This window comes from Onychostoma macrolepis, chromosome 02 (genome assembly GCF_012432095.1).
Source record: "Onychostoma macrolepis isolate SWU-2019 chromosome 02, ASM1243209v1, whole genome shotgun sequence".
Classification (NCBI taxonomy): Eukaryota; Metazoa; Chordata; class Actinopteri; order Cypriniformes; family Cyprinidae; genus Onychostoma; species Onychostoma macrolepis.
This window is the reverse complement of record NC_081156.1, coordinates 7,630,474-7,647,832: the sequence shown is the minus strand read 5'-3', so window position 1 is coordinate 7,647,832 and position 17,359 is coordinate 7,630,474. Positions and strand designations below refer to the sequence as shown.

General features: G+C 36.4%; 1 protein-coding gene across 1 annotated transcript in view; it reads right to left on the bottom strand.

The window, feature by feature from the left end:
* Positions 1-17,359, bottom strand: part of slc22a23 (solute carrier family 22 member 23) — a 52,110-nt gene that overhangs the window by 23,947 nt on the left and 10,804 nt on the right. Inside the window, exons 2-3 of the mRNA XM_058753812.1 lie at positions 12,227-12,330; positions 8,609-8,763 (exon numbers count right to left, since the gene is read on the bottom strand). Coding sequence (XP_058609795.1) covers positions 8,609-8,763; positions 12,227-12,330 — 259 coding nt within the window. The remainder of the gene's footprint in view (positions 1-8,608; positions 8,764-12,226; positions 12,331-17,359) is intronic.

Below are 17,359 nucleotides of genomic sequence, written 5' to 3'. Positions count from 1 at the left end.
CTTGTACAGTTGTTTACAGTGTTTGTCTAATTATGTTGTCCTGTAATATAGTTTTTATTCATACCATAGGCTAACTGCAAATGTTTCAACGATGATTTTATTAACTGCATGCATTTTGAAGCAGTTAATGATTAAATTAATTTATTCAAAAACATAACACTTAACTCCTATCAAATCTGTTATTCTATTAAAACTTCACAGAATTTGCATGGTCTTAAAGAGTCTGAAATAGATCAGGGAATAAAATACATGCATCATAACATGCATCAAATAACGCTGACTGCGTATGGACTTAAAGACATGAAGCTTTATTTCCAAGATCATGCATGGTAAACTAAAGCAATAAGCCCAAAGAAGCCGCGGTTTACAGTGAATTTATAACAGCTAAGGGGCGTTGTTAGGCATGACGCAAAGCAGGGCTGTTAGCTGTTGGATTATATAATAATCAAATTATAAAACAGATAGTTCTGGTCCTTGATTCTGATTGGTTGAGCCACGTTCGAAGCGTTGTAAATTACACTACAAACCTAGACCATTGTTTACTTAGTGTTTTGCTTGGCAACCACTTTGTTCCAACCATAGGCTCCAACCACAACGGTTTCTGAGAAACTACATTGTTTGGTGGAAGAATACTGTTTTTATTAATATCATTACACTTATTTGCTCCGTTTTATTTTGTGAAACCTTACCAAGTATAAGGAATAACCGTTTTATAAAAGCAATTATAACAGCTAACAGCTCCACTTCGCGTCGTGCCTAACAACGCCCCTTAGCTGTTATAAATTCACTGTAAACCACGGCTTCTTGGGGCTTATTGCTTTAGTTTAATACAATATAGTGCAATATAGTAACGGAGGCTTGTAATGTAATATTTATTGCATATTTAAATCAATTTCTGCTACTATTACCATGCTCTAGTGCTGTCAAACTAATAAATTGCATCCAAAATAAAAGTTTTTGTTATATATATATATATATATGTATATGTATATATATATATATGTATATATATATATATATTTCTATGTGTGTGTGTGTGTGTGTGTGTGTGTGTGTGTGTGTATTTATATATACACATTAACAATTTCAATACATCACTTATCCTGGCCAGAAAGACCATAAAGATTACAGATTAAATATGAAGTAATTCATTTGCATACATATATTCTAAAAAAAAAAAAAAAAAAAAATCATATATCCTAAAAAAATCTAATCATGAGCGACAGATAAGCTTCAAATCGGGTGATTTTAGATATTTGGTCTGTTGGTAGGGAATAGCAATACGGTTGCTCAAACACTTCCTTGGGCTTCACCGCCTAATGGAATTTTAGAATTCTATGAATTAATTTTATTCTGTAAATTCTATTCTATGAATTCTAGAATTCTCTAAGCTCAGTGGTTGCAATAAAAGTCTTACTAATATGAAGGCATAGTTATTGATAAATAAAATGAAGCTGCTTGATGGCAGAGAAGGCTACACAGCCATGTCTTCATGACTCGCTGAATCTTCATGTGTTGCAGCATTATTTAATAACGAAGTGGAAATACAGACTGTCGTTGTCCAGGCTAGATTGGCCCCCTGTGTGTCTGTCTGTGTGCCTCATCCATTTTTTTTCTCTCTTGCCTGTGTGTTTTGTTTCTTGCTCTGAGCTGGCCGTGATCCCCGCTCTCCTTGTGTTGAGTTGATTCACAGCCGCCTTGACCTTAATTATTCCCACCTGTCCTTGTTCTCTGGCGATCATTTCTCTCTTTTATATTCTCATCTCGTTCTCAGTTATTTGGTGAATCATTCCCTCAGTTGGTCCAGCTCCAGCCTGTTGATCTAGCCTAGTCTTGTTTCTCTAGTCTGTTAGAATTCTTGTCTAAATGTTCATTCTGTGGGTGTAGTTGAATAGTTAGAGCTCTTCTCTTGCCTAGTCGGTCTTGTATTGTTTCTGTTGGATTCTCTCTCTGGCTGTAGATTAATTGTCTAGTCTAGTCCTTGCCTAGTTACTCTTGAGTGTTTCTGTTTTGATTTGCTCTTAGCCTCCAGATTTCTCAGCTGTGAGATGTTATGAGCTACTCAATGGGAATCAATCGTTCTTTTTGGACAAATCAATGTTTGATATGTGAACATAACTTAAAAAAAAAAAAAAAAAAAAGGCTTTAAATGGATAGTTCACCCCCCCAAAAATAAAATTCTGTCATTTATTAACCCTCAAGTTGGTCCAAACCTCTCTGAGTTTCTTTATTCTGTTGAACACAAAAGAAGATATTTTGAAGAATGTTGGAAACGCACAGTTGCTGGTAACCATTGACTCCCATACAGTTTTTTTCCCAGACTAATGGAAGTCAATGGCTACCGTCAACTGTTTGGTTACCAACAATCTTCACAATATCTTTTTTGTTTAAAAAAAAATATATATTTTTGGGTGAACTATCCCTTTAAGACCAAGGTGAAGCCTTTGCAAGCTGGTTGTTTTGGCAGTGGGCGGGACTAATGCGAAAATCAGTGATCCCATTGGCTAGTGCTCATCTTTCATTGTCCATGTTTGATTTGATCAAATCTCTTTGGGAAAATGCGGACTTGATATTCATGAGCTCAACAATATGGTAGAGACACTGTGTAGCTGATAACACACAATCTACCTGGAGAAAGTTACTATCATCTTGACTATAGTAAGTTAATTTTGTTAGATACTACAGTTTACATTTAAACCTATCCTCTCTAATAAAGGATTTTAAATCCTCAGCTTAACTTTCTGTCCACAGATCTGGCCTATTCTGTCCAGGCTGACTATATTAACAGCTTGAGAGAGACACATCCAGTTTTAATGCACATTTTGAAGTATCACATCAGAAACGAGTGATGGAAACGACACATTTCCAATAAAAATCCCTTAATTCGCAAAAAAGTTTACACACTCGCTTGAGGTGGTTTTTGACATGAAAAATGGGAGATGGAAACACATTGGCCAAATAAATTCCTCCATGTGCATCAAAAGCATGCGCTGTTAGGGTTAGACTGTCAAAGTATTTCTGTATAATTGCCTCCCAGAACTTTCTGCTATTCCTGCGTTCCCAAACAGCAGGCACCCACCTCAGAGAGCAAAGACAACACTTATTTTGTTTCATCTGTTTGCACTGAGGTGCAAGTAATTTATTATTTATGATAAAATTATTATATTCAGTGGCTTTTTTTCTTAGTGATTTATAGTGCCAGTTTATCAGGAAGTGATTATTTTGTTCTCTTTGACTCGTTGGATGGAAATGGTGGTTATTCACATGTTTTATGCGATATTCCAATTTTGCGCGGAAGTTAAATTTGCAACTTTGGATGGAAACCCATCTAGTCACGGGTAATGCGAGAGTAGAGCTTCCTGATGTTCATGCCTTTTGTATGGGCACTACCCAGATAGGTTACACTACTCTCATGCCTGACTGATGATGAGAAGTGTCCCACACATATTGTGTACTTGCGAAACAAGCAGCAAATTTGCAAGTCTGCTCTTTTAGAGGAAACGCTCAATTAGCATGGAAATGCGCTCTTCACTGAAACATGTCAGACCAAAGGCTTAGTCTCGCTACAGACATCTCACTTATAAAAGTGGCATAATGAACACACTAAAAAATGCTGGGTAATATAATATAAACATGGACGAACCCAGCGATTGGGCTAAACGTTTAACCCAATTGTTGGTTGAAAACAACCCAGCATGTGTTCTGTCCAATATTTACCCAGCACTGGGTTGTATTTAACCCAGCATTTTTTAGAGTTTACTTGCTCACTTGCTTAATATACAACATATATTCAGAAGATGCCTTCCATCTATTGGCCAACATCAATAAGTGACCCCGCACTGCCTTCATATCAAAGGTGTCCAAGTATTAATGGACTGAACCAAATACAGAGAAGGTTTCGATCCATCCTCATTTAGAAGACCATTACTGGAATGACAGACTGTTTGAAACGGCCAAGGTTTGATGAATTTAATCTGATTGCACTTTTTTTTTTCAGCTTCATTTTAATAAAATAAAAATACTTTTAAGAGTTTGAAATCATGCTGCCTTGCACAATGAAAACAACCACATAATACGACCTAGCATCCAACCAGCAACATTACCAGTACAGTAGAGTATAGTATAGTTTTAATATAGAAGTGTAGTCTGAATGTTGATACCGCACCATATGAAAATTGTAACATGTTGTCAAGTTATTACTTTTAGTTAACCCCCCAAAACTGGCTTCTATCAATGCATCACAGTCATTCCAACTTGCCATTTCATTCCTTATTATTTCTTTGATGCAACTGGTTGAACCATTTCGGAAATTGGACCGGATCTGATTCTTGAGTTATCAGTTGAACCAGTTGAAATACTGAGTCAGTCACTTAATGTAACCTGATTCAGTCATGCCCAACTCAGCACTGAATACCTGTAAATGAGCCTATCCCAGAATACTTGCATGGTTTACTAAGGATTAAGAGAAGCAGTTGTGCTAATAGTTGAAAGCAGCAAATAATAGCAGTTAGCAGTCCTGAAACTATTCATGTAAAACATATTTTACAATTACAGCATAAATGAGTACACGTACACCCCCCTCTGAAATGTAAAAAAAGTCAGCAATTCCTCTTTACATAGACGTATTATGGTTACTTGAAGATATAATATCCCAGCAAGTCTGATTGATCAATTACCAAAAAGGCATGTAAATATTAATTAGGAAAATAACATTTCCTGGCCAGTTTGATCCACAGGTGAGTATATTGAAACAAAACATTTAAAAAGAAGTAATTTCTTGACCATTAAAATGTCAAAAATCATTTTTGCAATCTTTAGTTTAGGTAAAATCATTAATTTTACTTCCCAGTTTTGCAGGGAATTGTATTTTATTGTTTTTTTTGTATATGTTTAATAAATTTAAAGTTTTTCATCTTTCCATGAATTCCAGTAATGATCATTAAGAAATAAAAATATATCAATGTTCAGAGGGGACGTATTAATTTATCATTTTTACCATGTATGATTTTTACATCACATCTCAGGACAGTCGCTAGTTATGCGTGCATTCTTGTGTTGTCGTGATGTAATTGTCCTGCAGCTCTAGAGTAATTAGTCACATGGCATTTACAGCTCAGGTTATTGGTTTAAAAATGTACCATGTGCAAATCTGCCAGCATGCACATCACAAACGGTCACTGAGATGAATGGGAATGCTAGTGGATATTTTTCTCCAGCGGTTCTAAAGAGTCTTTACACAGTTTACGAAGAAGCTACGAGACCCATGCACATGAAACATTAAAGTGTTAAGAGAAAAGTTTTGTCATTTCTTTTTGTCTACTCTCCACAGCTGCTTTCCATCTGTATCTCCAGTATTTAATGTCATCCTGGTCTCATGCAGTGGCGTCCGGCTCAGGTTAGGTTGCCAGGGCTTTAGCCCAGTAAGAAATTTGCATAGCAACTGCCCCCAGTGTAAGAACCAATGGTGAGGCTTCTCTTCACCCACCAAGTTTGAATATCAATATAAGAGCACTGGAGGAAGGTGATTACAGTGAATAACAAATTAAGGTCTGCTCGTCACCAAGTTATCATATGACTGCAAAAGACTTCAAATTTAAGGCACGAGTCATAAGGACTACTGCTATGATACTTTATAGTGCTTTTTGGAGTTTGACAGCACCCTGTGTTATTTGTTGTATGAAAAGGGCAGCCTGAATAATTTTATATGCATTATATTTTTTATGTATTTTTTCTATGCGTCATTTTTCCACAAAAGAAAAAAAAAAACATTTGAGTTTTGAATGACATGAGGGTAATAAATAGTGTCTAAACCTTTGTGATATTTAAACATTTCTTTAAAACCTATTCAAAAGTAGTATGAAAAATAAGGAATACATGCAAACAATCATTGCATTTCAGTTTGTGTCTGTCAGACAACTGCACAGAGGTTTCTTGAGCTTTTACACCATATTGGAAAATTTATTGCAGAATAAATAAACAAGTAAATAAATAAATCCAGCCCCCCCAAAAAATACTAAATTCAATGCTTCCAATAACAAAAACAATTGACAACTGGGACTGTCATGAAATTATTTGTCAATTAAAAAAATATTATTTCTAAATCAAATCTATATAACAGTAGATGCACGTCATTTAATACATCTTCAAATTTCAAGTCGATTAAATTTGAATTAAAAAAATAAGTATTTGTGATGGGACAGTTCACCCAAAAATGAAAATGCTGTCATTTTTTACACCCAAGTTATTTTACTACTAAAAGAAGATGTTTTGTAGAATGTTGGTTACCAGAGAGTTGACGGTAGTCATTGACTTTCATAGTATTTTTTTTCCCCCATACTATGGAAGTCAATGGGTGCCGTCATCTGTTTGGTTACCAACATTCTCCAAAATATCTTCTTGTGTGTTCAGCAGAAGAAAGAAACTGGTTTGGAACAACATGAGGGTGAGTAAATGAAGATTTACTCATAACATTTTGGGTGAACTATCCCTTTAAAAGTTTGATTAGAGGGAATAAAATAAAACGAGAATCAACGCACAGTATATCAAAACAACAATAGTTATTTAATGCACACCAATAGTCCAGGCTCTATTTTTGGGAGTGCTGGGGAGACTTTTCAAGGTAGATGGGGTCGAGAAAATTACTATGACAAGGAAATGAAGGCCCACCGTACCCATTGTAAGGCAATTACAACATGGAGTTAAAGCTTTTGGAGGCCATCAGACAGTCAGGTGAGGCATTGCTGGCAAGCCCTATTACTGGAAGGGCCACTGCAATGGCAGTGATCATCTAAAGAGGATTATCACTCATCAGAAAATGTCTTCACTGTTAAGCATGTAGAAGGTCACTGTTAGTCTGTGGGTAATCCATCTGAATGACTAACAAACTGAGAAGACAGTACGATAGAGTTGAGAGACCGCAATTAACCTCTGTGGCATTCTAAGGGCAAGACCTTCATGTGAGAGACATAAATCATACACATTCAGTTAGATGCTGCCTATAAGGCTGGATGATTTTCTCAAACCAATCACTGGGTTGAGACTGTTGGGTGAGGAAGCTGGCTTGATTTGACCCAGTTTGGGTTGATAATCATTCATAATCAGTTTTCCAACAGTGCCAGTAGCCCCTCTCTGCAGAACAAAGATCCAGGGGGCAGGGTTGGATCCACGTCCAGGGGCTGGAGATTGGTAGGTTTAGGGGTGGAGATGGGTGGGTTTAGGGATCAGGGGGTGGAGATGGGTAGGTTTAGGTAAATGTAAGGTGGGAGGAGTTGGATCTAGATCCAACCACACCCCCTGGATCTTGTGTTCTGCAGTGAGGACCATCTCAACAGTGCTGGGTTGGGAATGCAGTCGTGGAAAGAGCACATCAACTTCACGCAGGTTCAAAAGCAAAGTATGTGCCGACACCACTTTGCCATCCACTCATATATATATATATATATATATGCACATACACACATATAAAGCACTGGGTTTGTTTGTCTCTTTTTGACTCAGAGCTGGGTTGTGAAAATTATCCAGATTAATTCTAGTAAGAAGAGTGGTCAATAATAATATAATACTAATATACTGTATACAAAATAACTGAATGATAACAAATGAGGTGCAAATGTACACACACAATTACTGAAATCAAACAAACACAATGTATTTACTCAAAATTCACTACCCAGTGAAAAAAAAAAACACTGCAATCAGGAAATATTTATCACCTACTGAGAAAGCTGTTGGTAGATTTTGGAATCAATACCAGGGGAACTAAAACTTCTGAGTAGGAATGATCAACACCCGATGCCAATAATCTCAAATTTCCCCAAAAATCGTCTGATAAATAGGCCTGGTTATTACACACGACCACCAAATAAGAGTCTAGCATTCAGTATATCTACTGTACTTTGTGCACTTTAACATTATTACGTATTAAGAGCAAATATAAAGAAAAAAACTGTTATCAGTCATAGCACATTTGGACTGGAGCGAGTTGAGTAAATCAGTCATTACTGCCCTTCAAAGCTCTCAGAATCAAAAACAACATCCTTGGCCTTTCCTCTAGAGCAGCAATGACTTTCCGATGAAGAACACTGTGAGAAATCCACCGAGTGTGTTCAGCATCATGTGACTTTCACAAAGCGAGATCTGCGTTACAGCACTTCTCTTTCTCCATCCACAAGCCCAGTGTTTTGTACACAACTACACCCTGATCCTTTTTCATGGTTCCCAAACATGACCCACACCATGAAGAGGACTGTATTTGTAATACTCAAGGATCAAGAGACTCAAGCTAATCGCATCAAGCGCTGAACTGTAATGCCGATATGCAAAGACAGGTGATTAATGCTAAATGTTGCAACAAACTCAAACTGCATCTTTATCTTAGAGCATTTGGTCTGTTAATGTACTTGTACATATCGTGCACAGTGTAATAGGTGTATCATTTTGTTTATTTAATGTGGCTGTGCATATATTTCATTTGTTTTGCAATTGTAAGTAAATGTATTCCCTTGAAACAATTTATACAAGCTTGTTGCACAAAGAATGACAGATAAAGCCTCACTATATGTAAATGTCTTCTGGACCAAAGCCGTTTCATCTCAGACGTTACACTTACTCAGAGCATAGAGCGAGAGCGTGATTCCTGCCAAGCAAAAGCCCTCAAAGAAGCGCAGGGTGCTGAACATCGGGACGTTGACGGAGAAGGCCACCGTCATGCCGAAAATTAACATGAAGATGACGGACAGGATCAGGACCGGGTGTCGTCCAAACCTGAAAACACAAAACAAGGCCAATTTACAAAATTCTCTATACCAGTGATTCTCAACTGGTTTTTACATTATTTTATATATAACGTGACATCAAGTGAGTCAACACAGTAGCATTGTTTATAGTACAAAAGCAATCCAACAAGTCCTTAAAGTGATAGGTCACTTCAAAAATGATTTGTTTTTCAGAAGCTGTGAACTAGGGGTGTGCGATATGACAATTTTTGATCGTGGACGATAAAAATCTCTCCACGATCTGCTTTTGGAGAAATATGCAGTATCATGCTACAGCGCACATTCTATCAATTACAGTTCTGGCACCTCCGTCTCTATACAGCTACTGTACAACACGACATACAACGGTAGAGTTACTCTGACAGGACACTGCACTTACATTATTTGCATACTAGCCTTGCCGGTTAAATGTTTCATTCGCGCACCGGTCTGATGTGCGCTTTTTCTGAGTGCATACTCAAGCGCGCACACTAAAACCCTTTCAAACAGCACCTGATTACTGAACTAAGTTATCTTTTGCGCTTATACTGTCAAAACACACAAGGTTTACATATAGACTCAGTTGGTTATGTCTAAAATGAAAGTAACCCGTTGAGAGAAAAATGGATTCGTGCCTTTATATTAGATGCGTGCAGTAGAGACCTGCACTCCCGCGGGAGTACCGCGGGACCCAACGCAACAGGGTGCGGCGCGGGACAACTCTTGATGGGCGAGTGCGGGTGCGGGCGGGAAGAGACTTGAATGCTCACGAATCGTCTCATTTTAATACAGGAAGTGTAGACACTGTGAAAGATTCATTGTGCATATGTTCATTGTGTTATAACAGAGCTTTATGAGATCGCGATGAACTGAGTGAGATGTCAGCTTTTAGTGATAATAAAGGAAGCTGCTCGCATTTTGCCATGCCAAACCATGCTGGCAGCAGCCCATGCTTGCTTTTCTGTTAAAAATAACAGTGGCATGTGAATGTTGAGGCTTAGCCTAAATAACAAATGTTTTAAAGGGAGCGGATGTTGTGGAGCTTAGGAGATGTTACAGAACCATTTCATGTAAATTTCTTTGATGTACAGAAAAAAAAATCCATATAGATTACTTTTATGCGGGCTTTTGCAGGCGGGAGCGGGACAAAACATGAATGTCGCGGGCGGGAGCGGGACCAGATAAGATATATTTCTGCGGGAGCGGGCGGGCGCAGGACAGAATCTTGCGGGAGCGGGACTGAAAAATCCGTCCCGTGCAGGTTTCTAGCGTGCAGGTCTTAAAGGGACAGTACTAAACATGCTGTTGACTGTCATTAAAGGGATAGTTCACCCTAAAATTAAATTTCTGTCATTATTTACTCACTCACATGTTGTCCCAAACCTGTATTAATTTCTTTCTTGTGCCGAACACAAAAGAAGATATTCTAAAGAATGTGGCTAACCAAACAGTTGCTGGTCCACATTGAATTTGATAGCAGGAAAAAAATCATATGGAAGTCACTGCGGACCAGCAACTGTTTGGTTTTCCACATTCTTCAAAATAGCATTTATGTTCAGCAGAAGAAAGAAACTCACTCGGGTTTAAAACAACTTTTGAGTAAATGATGGTATAAAAATAAAACACTATGACAGAATTGACAGACAGATGACAGACGTTTTACCTTTTACCTATATATATTTACCTATTCCTTTAACATTAATAAAACAACAAAACACAGAGAAAAATCACTCGCTACTCTTGACTGAAAAACTTTAACACAGTTGCTTTAGGAATCAGTCTATATAGTTTTTTATTTTTATATTTGTTCATTCAATTTCTTGAATGCTCCTGCTAAATACACCTATTGTATCTGAAAATAAAGCACTGTTTGTTTTATCTGTATATTATGTGTATTTGTAATGTGTATCTTTGTTCTTATTTTTTAATAAGAAAGATAAAATAAATGACAAAGCTTTTTTTATCTTCGCCCACTGTGGCCTAAATATCTGCCTTTTTTTTGTTACCTTGAAAGGCTTTGTCTTTATAATAGGAAAATTAGTCTGACTGTAATGCTCAGACAACTTGCAAAATAGTAAAACCAACATGACAAAGAATCGTGATATTTCTAAAAAAAAAAAAAAAAAATCTATCGCCCACCCCTACTGTGACCTTTTTTCTTTTTCAGATCACTAAAGGAGAAATGTAAAAACAAGTCCTGAATGATTCCTGAAAAAAAATGCTACAACTGAAATGCATTAACATTATCATGAACTGCATAGGGCCCAGTAATATTATAAACATGACATATGCTGAATAGGAGAATCGACTTGATGTCATGCTCTCGGCAGCCACTGTCCTCACCACACAAAACACATTGTGCTCGGCACAAACAATACGACTCGTTCAGTAATAACTGAGTGGATTTTTTGTATTCATACGCAAAAAAGAAATTGTGTGACCGAGGTTAATAATTTGCAGAAAACACCCCCAAAACATTCCAATATAAGAGCTTTCTTCACAACCTTTCCTTTACACTTGCACTTACATAATTAGAATAGCAAAAATAGAATGTAGTTTTGTACAAAACTGTGTTGATTTTCATTTAACTATAGTTTTGAAACATACAAGTAAATAGTCTGTAATAAAGATCAACAAAGAAACACGAGCAATAAACAAAGAGTGCTTTAAGTATCTAAAGGTTTTCCAGAAAAGAGCAGTGAGTGATTTTTCCTTTTCCTCTGAATTATTGCTGTTTGATTACAGCACAGACAGCAGCGGGTCTAACAGACTACCAGATATTTTGTCCCCTCTGTTGTTTTCATCAATTTTGAATAATACAAGCATTCTGATATCGAAGAGCATTTCACTGCTCGCACGTCATGCACAGCTGCATGCCTTAAGCACACTTCAGAGAGAGCACACACACACACACGGCTCACACAATTATCTGTCACTTTATGGGTTTCATGTTACATCCATTGAATATATTAGGCCAGGGGTCATGAATTGCTTGTATGGCTCCCTGCGATGAAGTAATGCGCATGTTGAAAGCTATAGAGGGCATGTTAATGTTTTACTCAAACATCTAGTTCAGAGACATGACATTTTATTATGACCATCAGTAGGATAAAGTAATGCTAATGAAAACACACACACACACACACACACACACACACACACACACAAATAGTTTTGATCTATACCAAGTCCTTGAAAAGATCTCAAGCTAACAGACATTCACAGCAGGGTCGGATCCAGAAAATGATTCATAAGAGGGACTACGATGGGTGGCAACACCAAAGCAAACATCTGTGCAGAGTTCTTGTGGATTTATGGCCTGACAATAATGCTAATGAACATGAAACCGCTGCATTTCCTCAGAGGGACCCAAAGTAATCATCTCGTGGTTGAAAAATAATTACAAATCAGTGACGTGATTAGTATCGATTCAGAAATGTGGGAAAGTAAGACATTTTTAGACATATACTCACCAATCTGCCACAATTCCCAACACCAAATATCCAAAGATGGAGCCCACCAACAGGGAGAATTTGGCAATATGAACCATCCAGGCAGACTCACCCACAAGTTTCCACTGTTGGGACAGAAAGACAGAGGCCTTATTATTAATATATGACATATTTCAACTTTTTCTGCCACCATATGAAAGAACAGAGTTATTATTAACTCATCAGTCTGTGCGTTTCATTGATGCATCTAAAGCTTTTGATCGAGTTAACATGTTAGTACTACATGCTATCAGTCAAAGCTGTGGAGACATCGCTATTGCTGTATTTTGTAACGTGCTATTTTTTTCCCCTCTCTTTATTGTGTGTGATAGATGTTATGTGTTGTATATGTTGTAATTTGTTTTTCTAAACCAGGATTTCCCAACTGTTCCTCCCCAGCACTGCTTGTTTTGGACGTCTCCCTTATTTAACATCAGCTGATCAGAAGTGAGCTGTGTGTGTCCAATGAGGGAAACGTCCATACTGCGCAGTGCTGAGGACAAAACGGCTCGAAAACCCCTGTTCTCAACAAACAGCAGTGATTATGGGGTTTGGCATTTTATGATGTCTGTATGGACGCAGCATCACGCAAAAGGGAAATTTCACTGGTGTATTTGTCACCCGTTATGAACACAACAGAAAGAGTTTGATAACAGGGGGTTTCCAAGATAAGGTGAGCATTTGGCTGGGAATGTGATTTCAGCAAAGCGGTTATGATTATTTACATTTTCAATAAAAAAAAAATTTTAAATGTGAGGATTGTCCATTCAAAATGTGCATTCACTGTTGTAGGTGCACTCTGAGGCGGTACTTTTTCAAAAGGTATCTTTTTATTGTAGGGTAAATGAGGTACAAAAGTGTACATTTTAAACAAGTATGACCCCAGTAACAGATTTTGTACCTTTTTTTTTTGTTCATTTGTTGTTGTGATGTTTTTATGGAACTGCTGAACCTTTAGACAAAATGTTGGACAAATGAGAATACTGAGAGTACTGAGAATACGGGGCTCGCATTCAGGAGGAAAAACAAACAACTCTTATTCAGACCTTTTTATTCAAAATCTGATAGCTTGTAATGTTATTTCAATGCTTAGTTTGTGTAGTTTCAAAACATATAATGCAGTGCAATAAATTGTGTGACAGAGATTACCAAATAATCGTTCCTCAAAAGCCTGATGATCATAATTGAGACATTTGAACATGATATTTCTAAAAATTCAGGTAAAGTTTGTTTAGTCCACACTGTAAAAAAAAAAGTTGAGCCAACTTAAAATTTTAAGGCAACCAGCTGCAGATTTTTGAGTATTCTCAACTTGTCGTTTTAAGTTTATACAACAAAAATTTGGGAATCTCCCACAAAAATAAGTTCTGCTGAAGCTGGTAAAAACATTATTATTATTTTTTTTAAGTTCGCTCAACTTTTCTTTTTTTTTTACAGTGCAGTAAGTGTTCACGTAAATGCTCACAAATCATGCTTTAGACCATTTCCCGTTTTCGATCTGAAAACCACTGGCTATCAAAACTCTATTGGTCAAAAATCCGCACTTTAAGCTGTAAAAATGTGCTATCAGAGCACAAACACAAAAAAATCTATTACGCAATCTATTATGCTGAGCAAACACTTTCAGAGCAGGACATACAAAGAGATAAAACAGACGAAACGTAGGCGCAATGAATTATACATCACATTTTCTAAAGGGACATGATACAATCTACTAGTTGTATTCTAATCAGGGTTTCTGAAAGGTTTCCAGGGTTTCCCCTGCTGTATTCAGACACAGACTGAAACTAGCCCAGGATCTGTTTCCTCTATTGTGTGATGATTGAGCCGCACCCGTCACATGCTTCAGTATCACTCATGCTTTCAGATCAATGTCAGCTGCCAACCATTAACTAGTCATACACAAACAGCTAATCAGCACTTTTCACCGTTAGTTCATCAAGAATAAGTTTCTTCAACAACATTAGGACAAAAACCTAACCTGGCAAACACATTTCAGCGTATTAGCATCTATAAATATTTTGTAGGGACTGAAAAACTAGACTTTACTATTAAAACAATTCACAGAGTATCAAATATAAGACCTTTTTCTTTCTTCTTTTTTTTTAAGACAAATAAAATGCATGTCCAGAACAAAACCATACAGTAAATCTTCCTGCAGCACATATTCAACAACTAAAACTGAACTTAAATTAGCACTTAATATTTGATGTAAGACTGGTTAAGCAGGTTTAAAACACTGAAGACATGTTTTATTCAATACATGCATGTGTTTTGAAAGCGGTTAAGGGTCTAATACATCAATATACACAAATTAGAGAAGTCAACCAATACTGGATTTTGCTCATATGATGATAATGTTTAAAGAAAAGCACTAACTGGATTATTGTGGCGATAATCACAAAATCTATATATTGACGGGGTGACCCAGAGAGAAGAGTTTGTGTTGAAATAAATGACAGATAAGAAAGAAAGAAAGAAGAAAGGACTATTTTTTCAAACTCTATTTTGTATCCTATTAGTGGAAAGTCCTGATTATGGTTTTACTGTAGTAAACATACATACGTACATAACCACACTCCCTATGATATTTTGGTGCAAACTACCTGGCATGGTAAAATAAAGGGAAGTAATAAAGGACTGATTTACATTACAAAATAAACATTACATTACAAAACAGGCTACCTCTTCAAGCGAATGTGAATTTGAGAACTGGTTCCAGAGAGAGACATCCGTTCATAAATGATTATTACAGTGACCTTGAACACGGCGAGTCTGAGAACGACGAGTTGATTTCCCATGAGATGACTTTATAATATTATAATGTATGCATATGAAGGTTAGCGTGTTTTGAGTGTTTCTTACACACACAGCTATGTGAATGAGGAAAGGAAAGGCGTGCAGAAGAGAATCAGTGCCAGAGAGAAAATTAAAGGCAGAGACAGAGATTGCCGCATAGTTTCTGCCTAGCAACAGACCAGCAGTGTGAGACACACACAGCCCTCGCTCCAACAGTATTTATTACTTTATAGTTCAAAGGAAAGAACAAAATGAAAACGGGAATGAAAGCAGAGGAAGTGAGGCAGACACACACACACACACACACACACACACGTGACAGAGAGCATGTGCATGTGTGTAATGTAAGTGAGCGACTCGCGGCTATATTATAAGAGTGAGATCAGGACACAGAGATCAGAATTCACTATTCTGAACTGTAGAAATGGTCAATTCTACTGGTGGACATTTCCCATTTTTGCTAGCAGCTAATATTTAACATTTAAAACCATTATTTCAGCACAAATTTGGATTCTGATCACATATGATGCTAAAGGCTATGCATACTAAATTAATCAAATTATAATAATTAATTACATTTTTATAATTATATTAAATTAACAAATCTTATTTAAAAAAAAAAAAAAAAAAAAAACATACTACCTTGAAGACCACAGACAAATCACTGTATCATAGTAGTCATAACTGTATATTTTAGAGATTGAACGATAATAATAATAATAATATTTTATAACCATTCCTGATTATTTGTTTATATGACCATTAACTGATATGCAGAACAATCGTGAATTTTATGCTGCTGATTAATTGTTATACATTTAATTGTGCTTAATGATTTAATTGTGTACCGTATTTTGTTTGTGACTTACATTGTAAGCCTATAATATTATTATACTTTATTTTATTTTTATATTTTATTTTTAATGCTGTAAAAATATTTTACAAGTTACAATATTATTTTATTTAATTTTTTTTGCCGTGTCTTCTTTGGTTTTCTTTTTGTTAGCTTTAATCTTGGTCCACTTTACATTCACACTGGAGCCCATTTTAGTATATAGTATAGTATAGTATAGTATAGTATAATATAATAATGCATTAACTAACAATGGACAATACATTTTTACAGTATTTATTAAACTTTGTTAACATTAGTTAATAAAAATAAAACAGTTTATTGTTAGTCCGTGTTAGCTAAGGTCCATTAAATAGCATCAATAGATACAACTTTAGATTTTAATAATGCATTAGTAAATGATGGAATCAACATTAACTAAGATTAATAAATGCTTTAGAAGTATTTTTCATTGTTAGTTCATGTTAACTAATGTAGTTAATGAATGGAACCTTATTGCAGTGTATATAATATCATATAATATACAGTATAATTAAACCTACAAGCTTTATTTGACTTTGTGTACTTTATAGCAGTGTTTCCTTATATATATATATATATATATTTAATTTTGTCCCCAGAAAAAAAGAAAAAAAGGCTAATTCAAATAAATGTAATTTTATTCATAAATGACAAATGTCAAAATAGTTTCATCAATTGTGTGTGAAACTTTATCAAGAATGTTTGGCATTATGTGAATGTTACATAAATTAAAAACAGGACGTTTTTCGACCATCACGTACTTGCATTCCTACATTGCATGCATAACATAAATCAACCCTTGATTACTAACTTTTGCATGAGTTTGGTGTGAATTAAACACCACCGATGCCGTGCTCGGTGATCATCAGCAGTTCAGAGAATGCTTCAGTTCCTCTGAAGTCTGTGCTGCTGGTGGATGACACTGTCTGGGATCATCTGGAGTAATGGACCAGTGTGGTGCAGAAATCTGAAACCCCTGCTTCTCTCCACCACACACGACAAGCTTTCAAATAACTTCACACACACTGCATAACATTTCCAATTTATCGAAGAGATGAAACGGACCAAATGGCTCTGTCTTTAAAACAGTGCTGTGATCATGCTGGACCTGATGTTGCCCTGGGAAGAGCAATGAAAGGCCAACAAGAGGAAGCACATAAAATGACAGGAACTGGTGGAGATGTGCAGAGGACACTCTGTGAGCTAACTGCTAACCGCTAACCTAAAGTCCCCGATTTACTCACAACAAACTTCTTCCTTTTCATTCTTTGTTTAGGGGGAAAAGAAGCTTGAAATACCTGAGCAGCGGTTTACTGTTAGCAAACATCCCAACACTAGCCACCCTGCTGCTTTACAGTAAATATGTGCTGCACGCTTCTCTCTCAATAACACAACAAACACACAATAAAAATGACGGTGGTGAGAAAAGAGCAGTTCAGAAA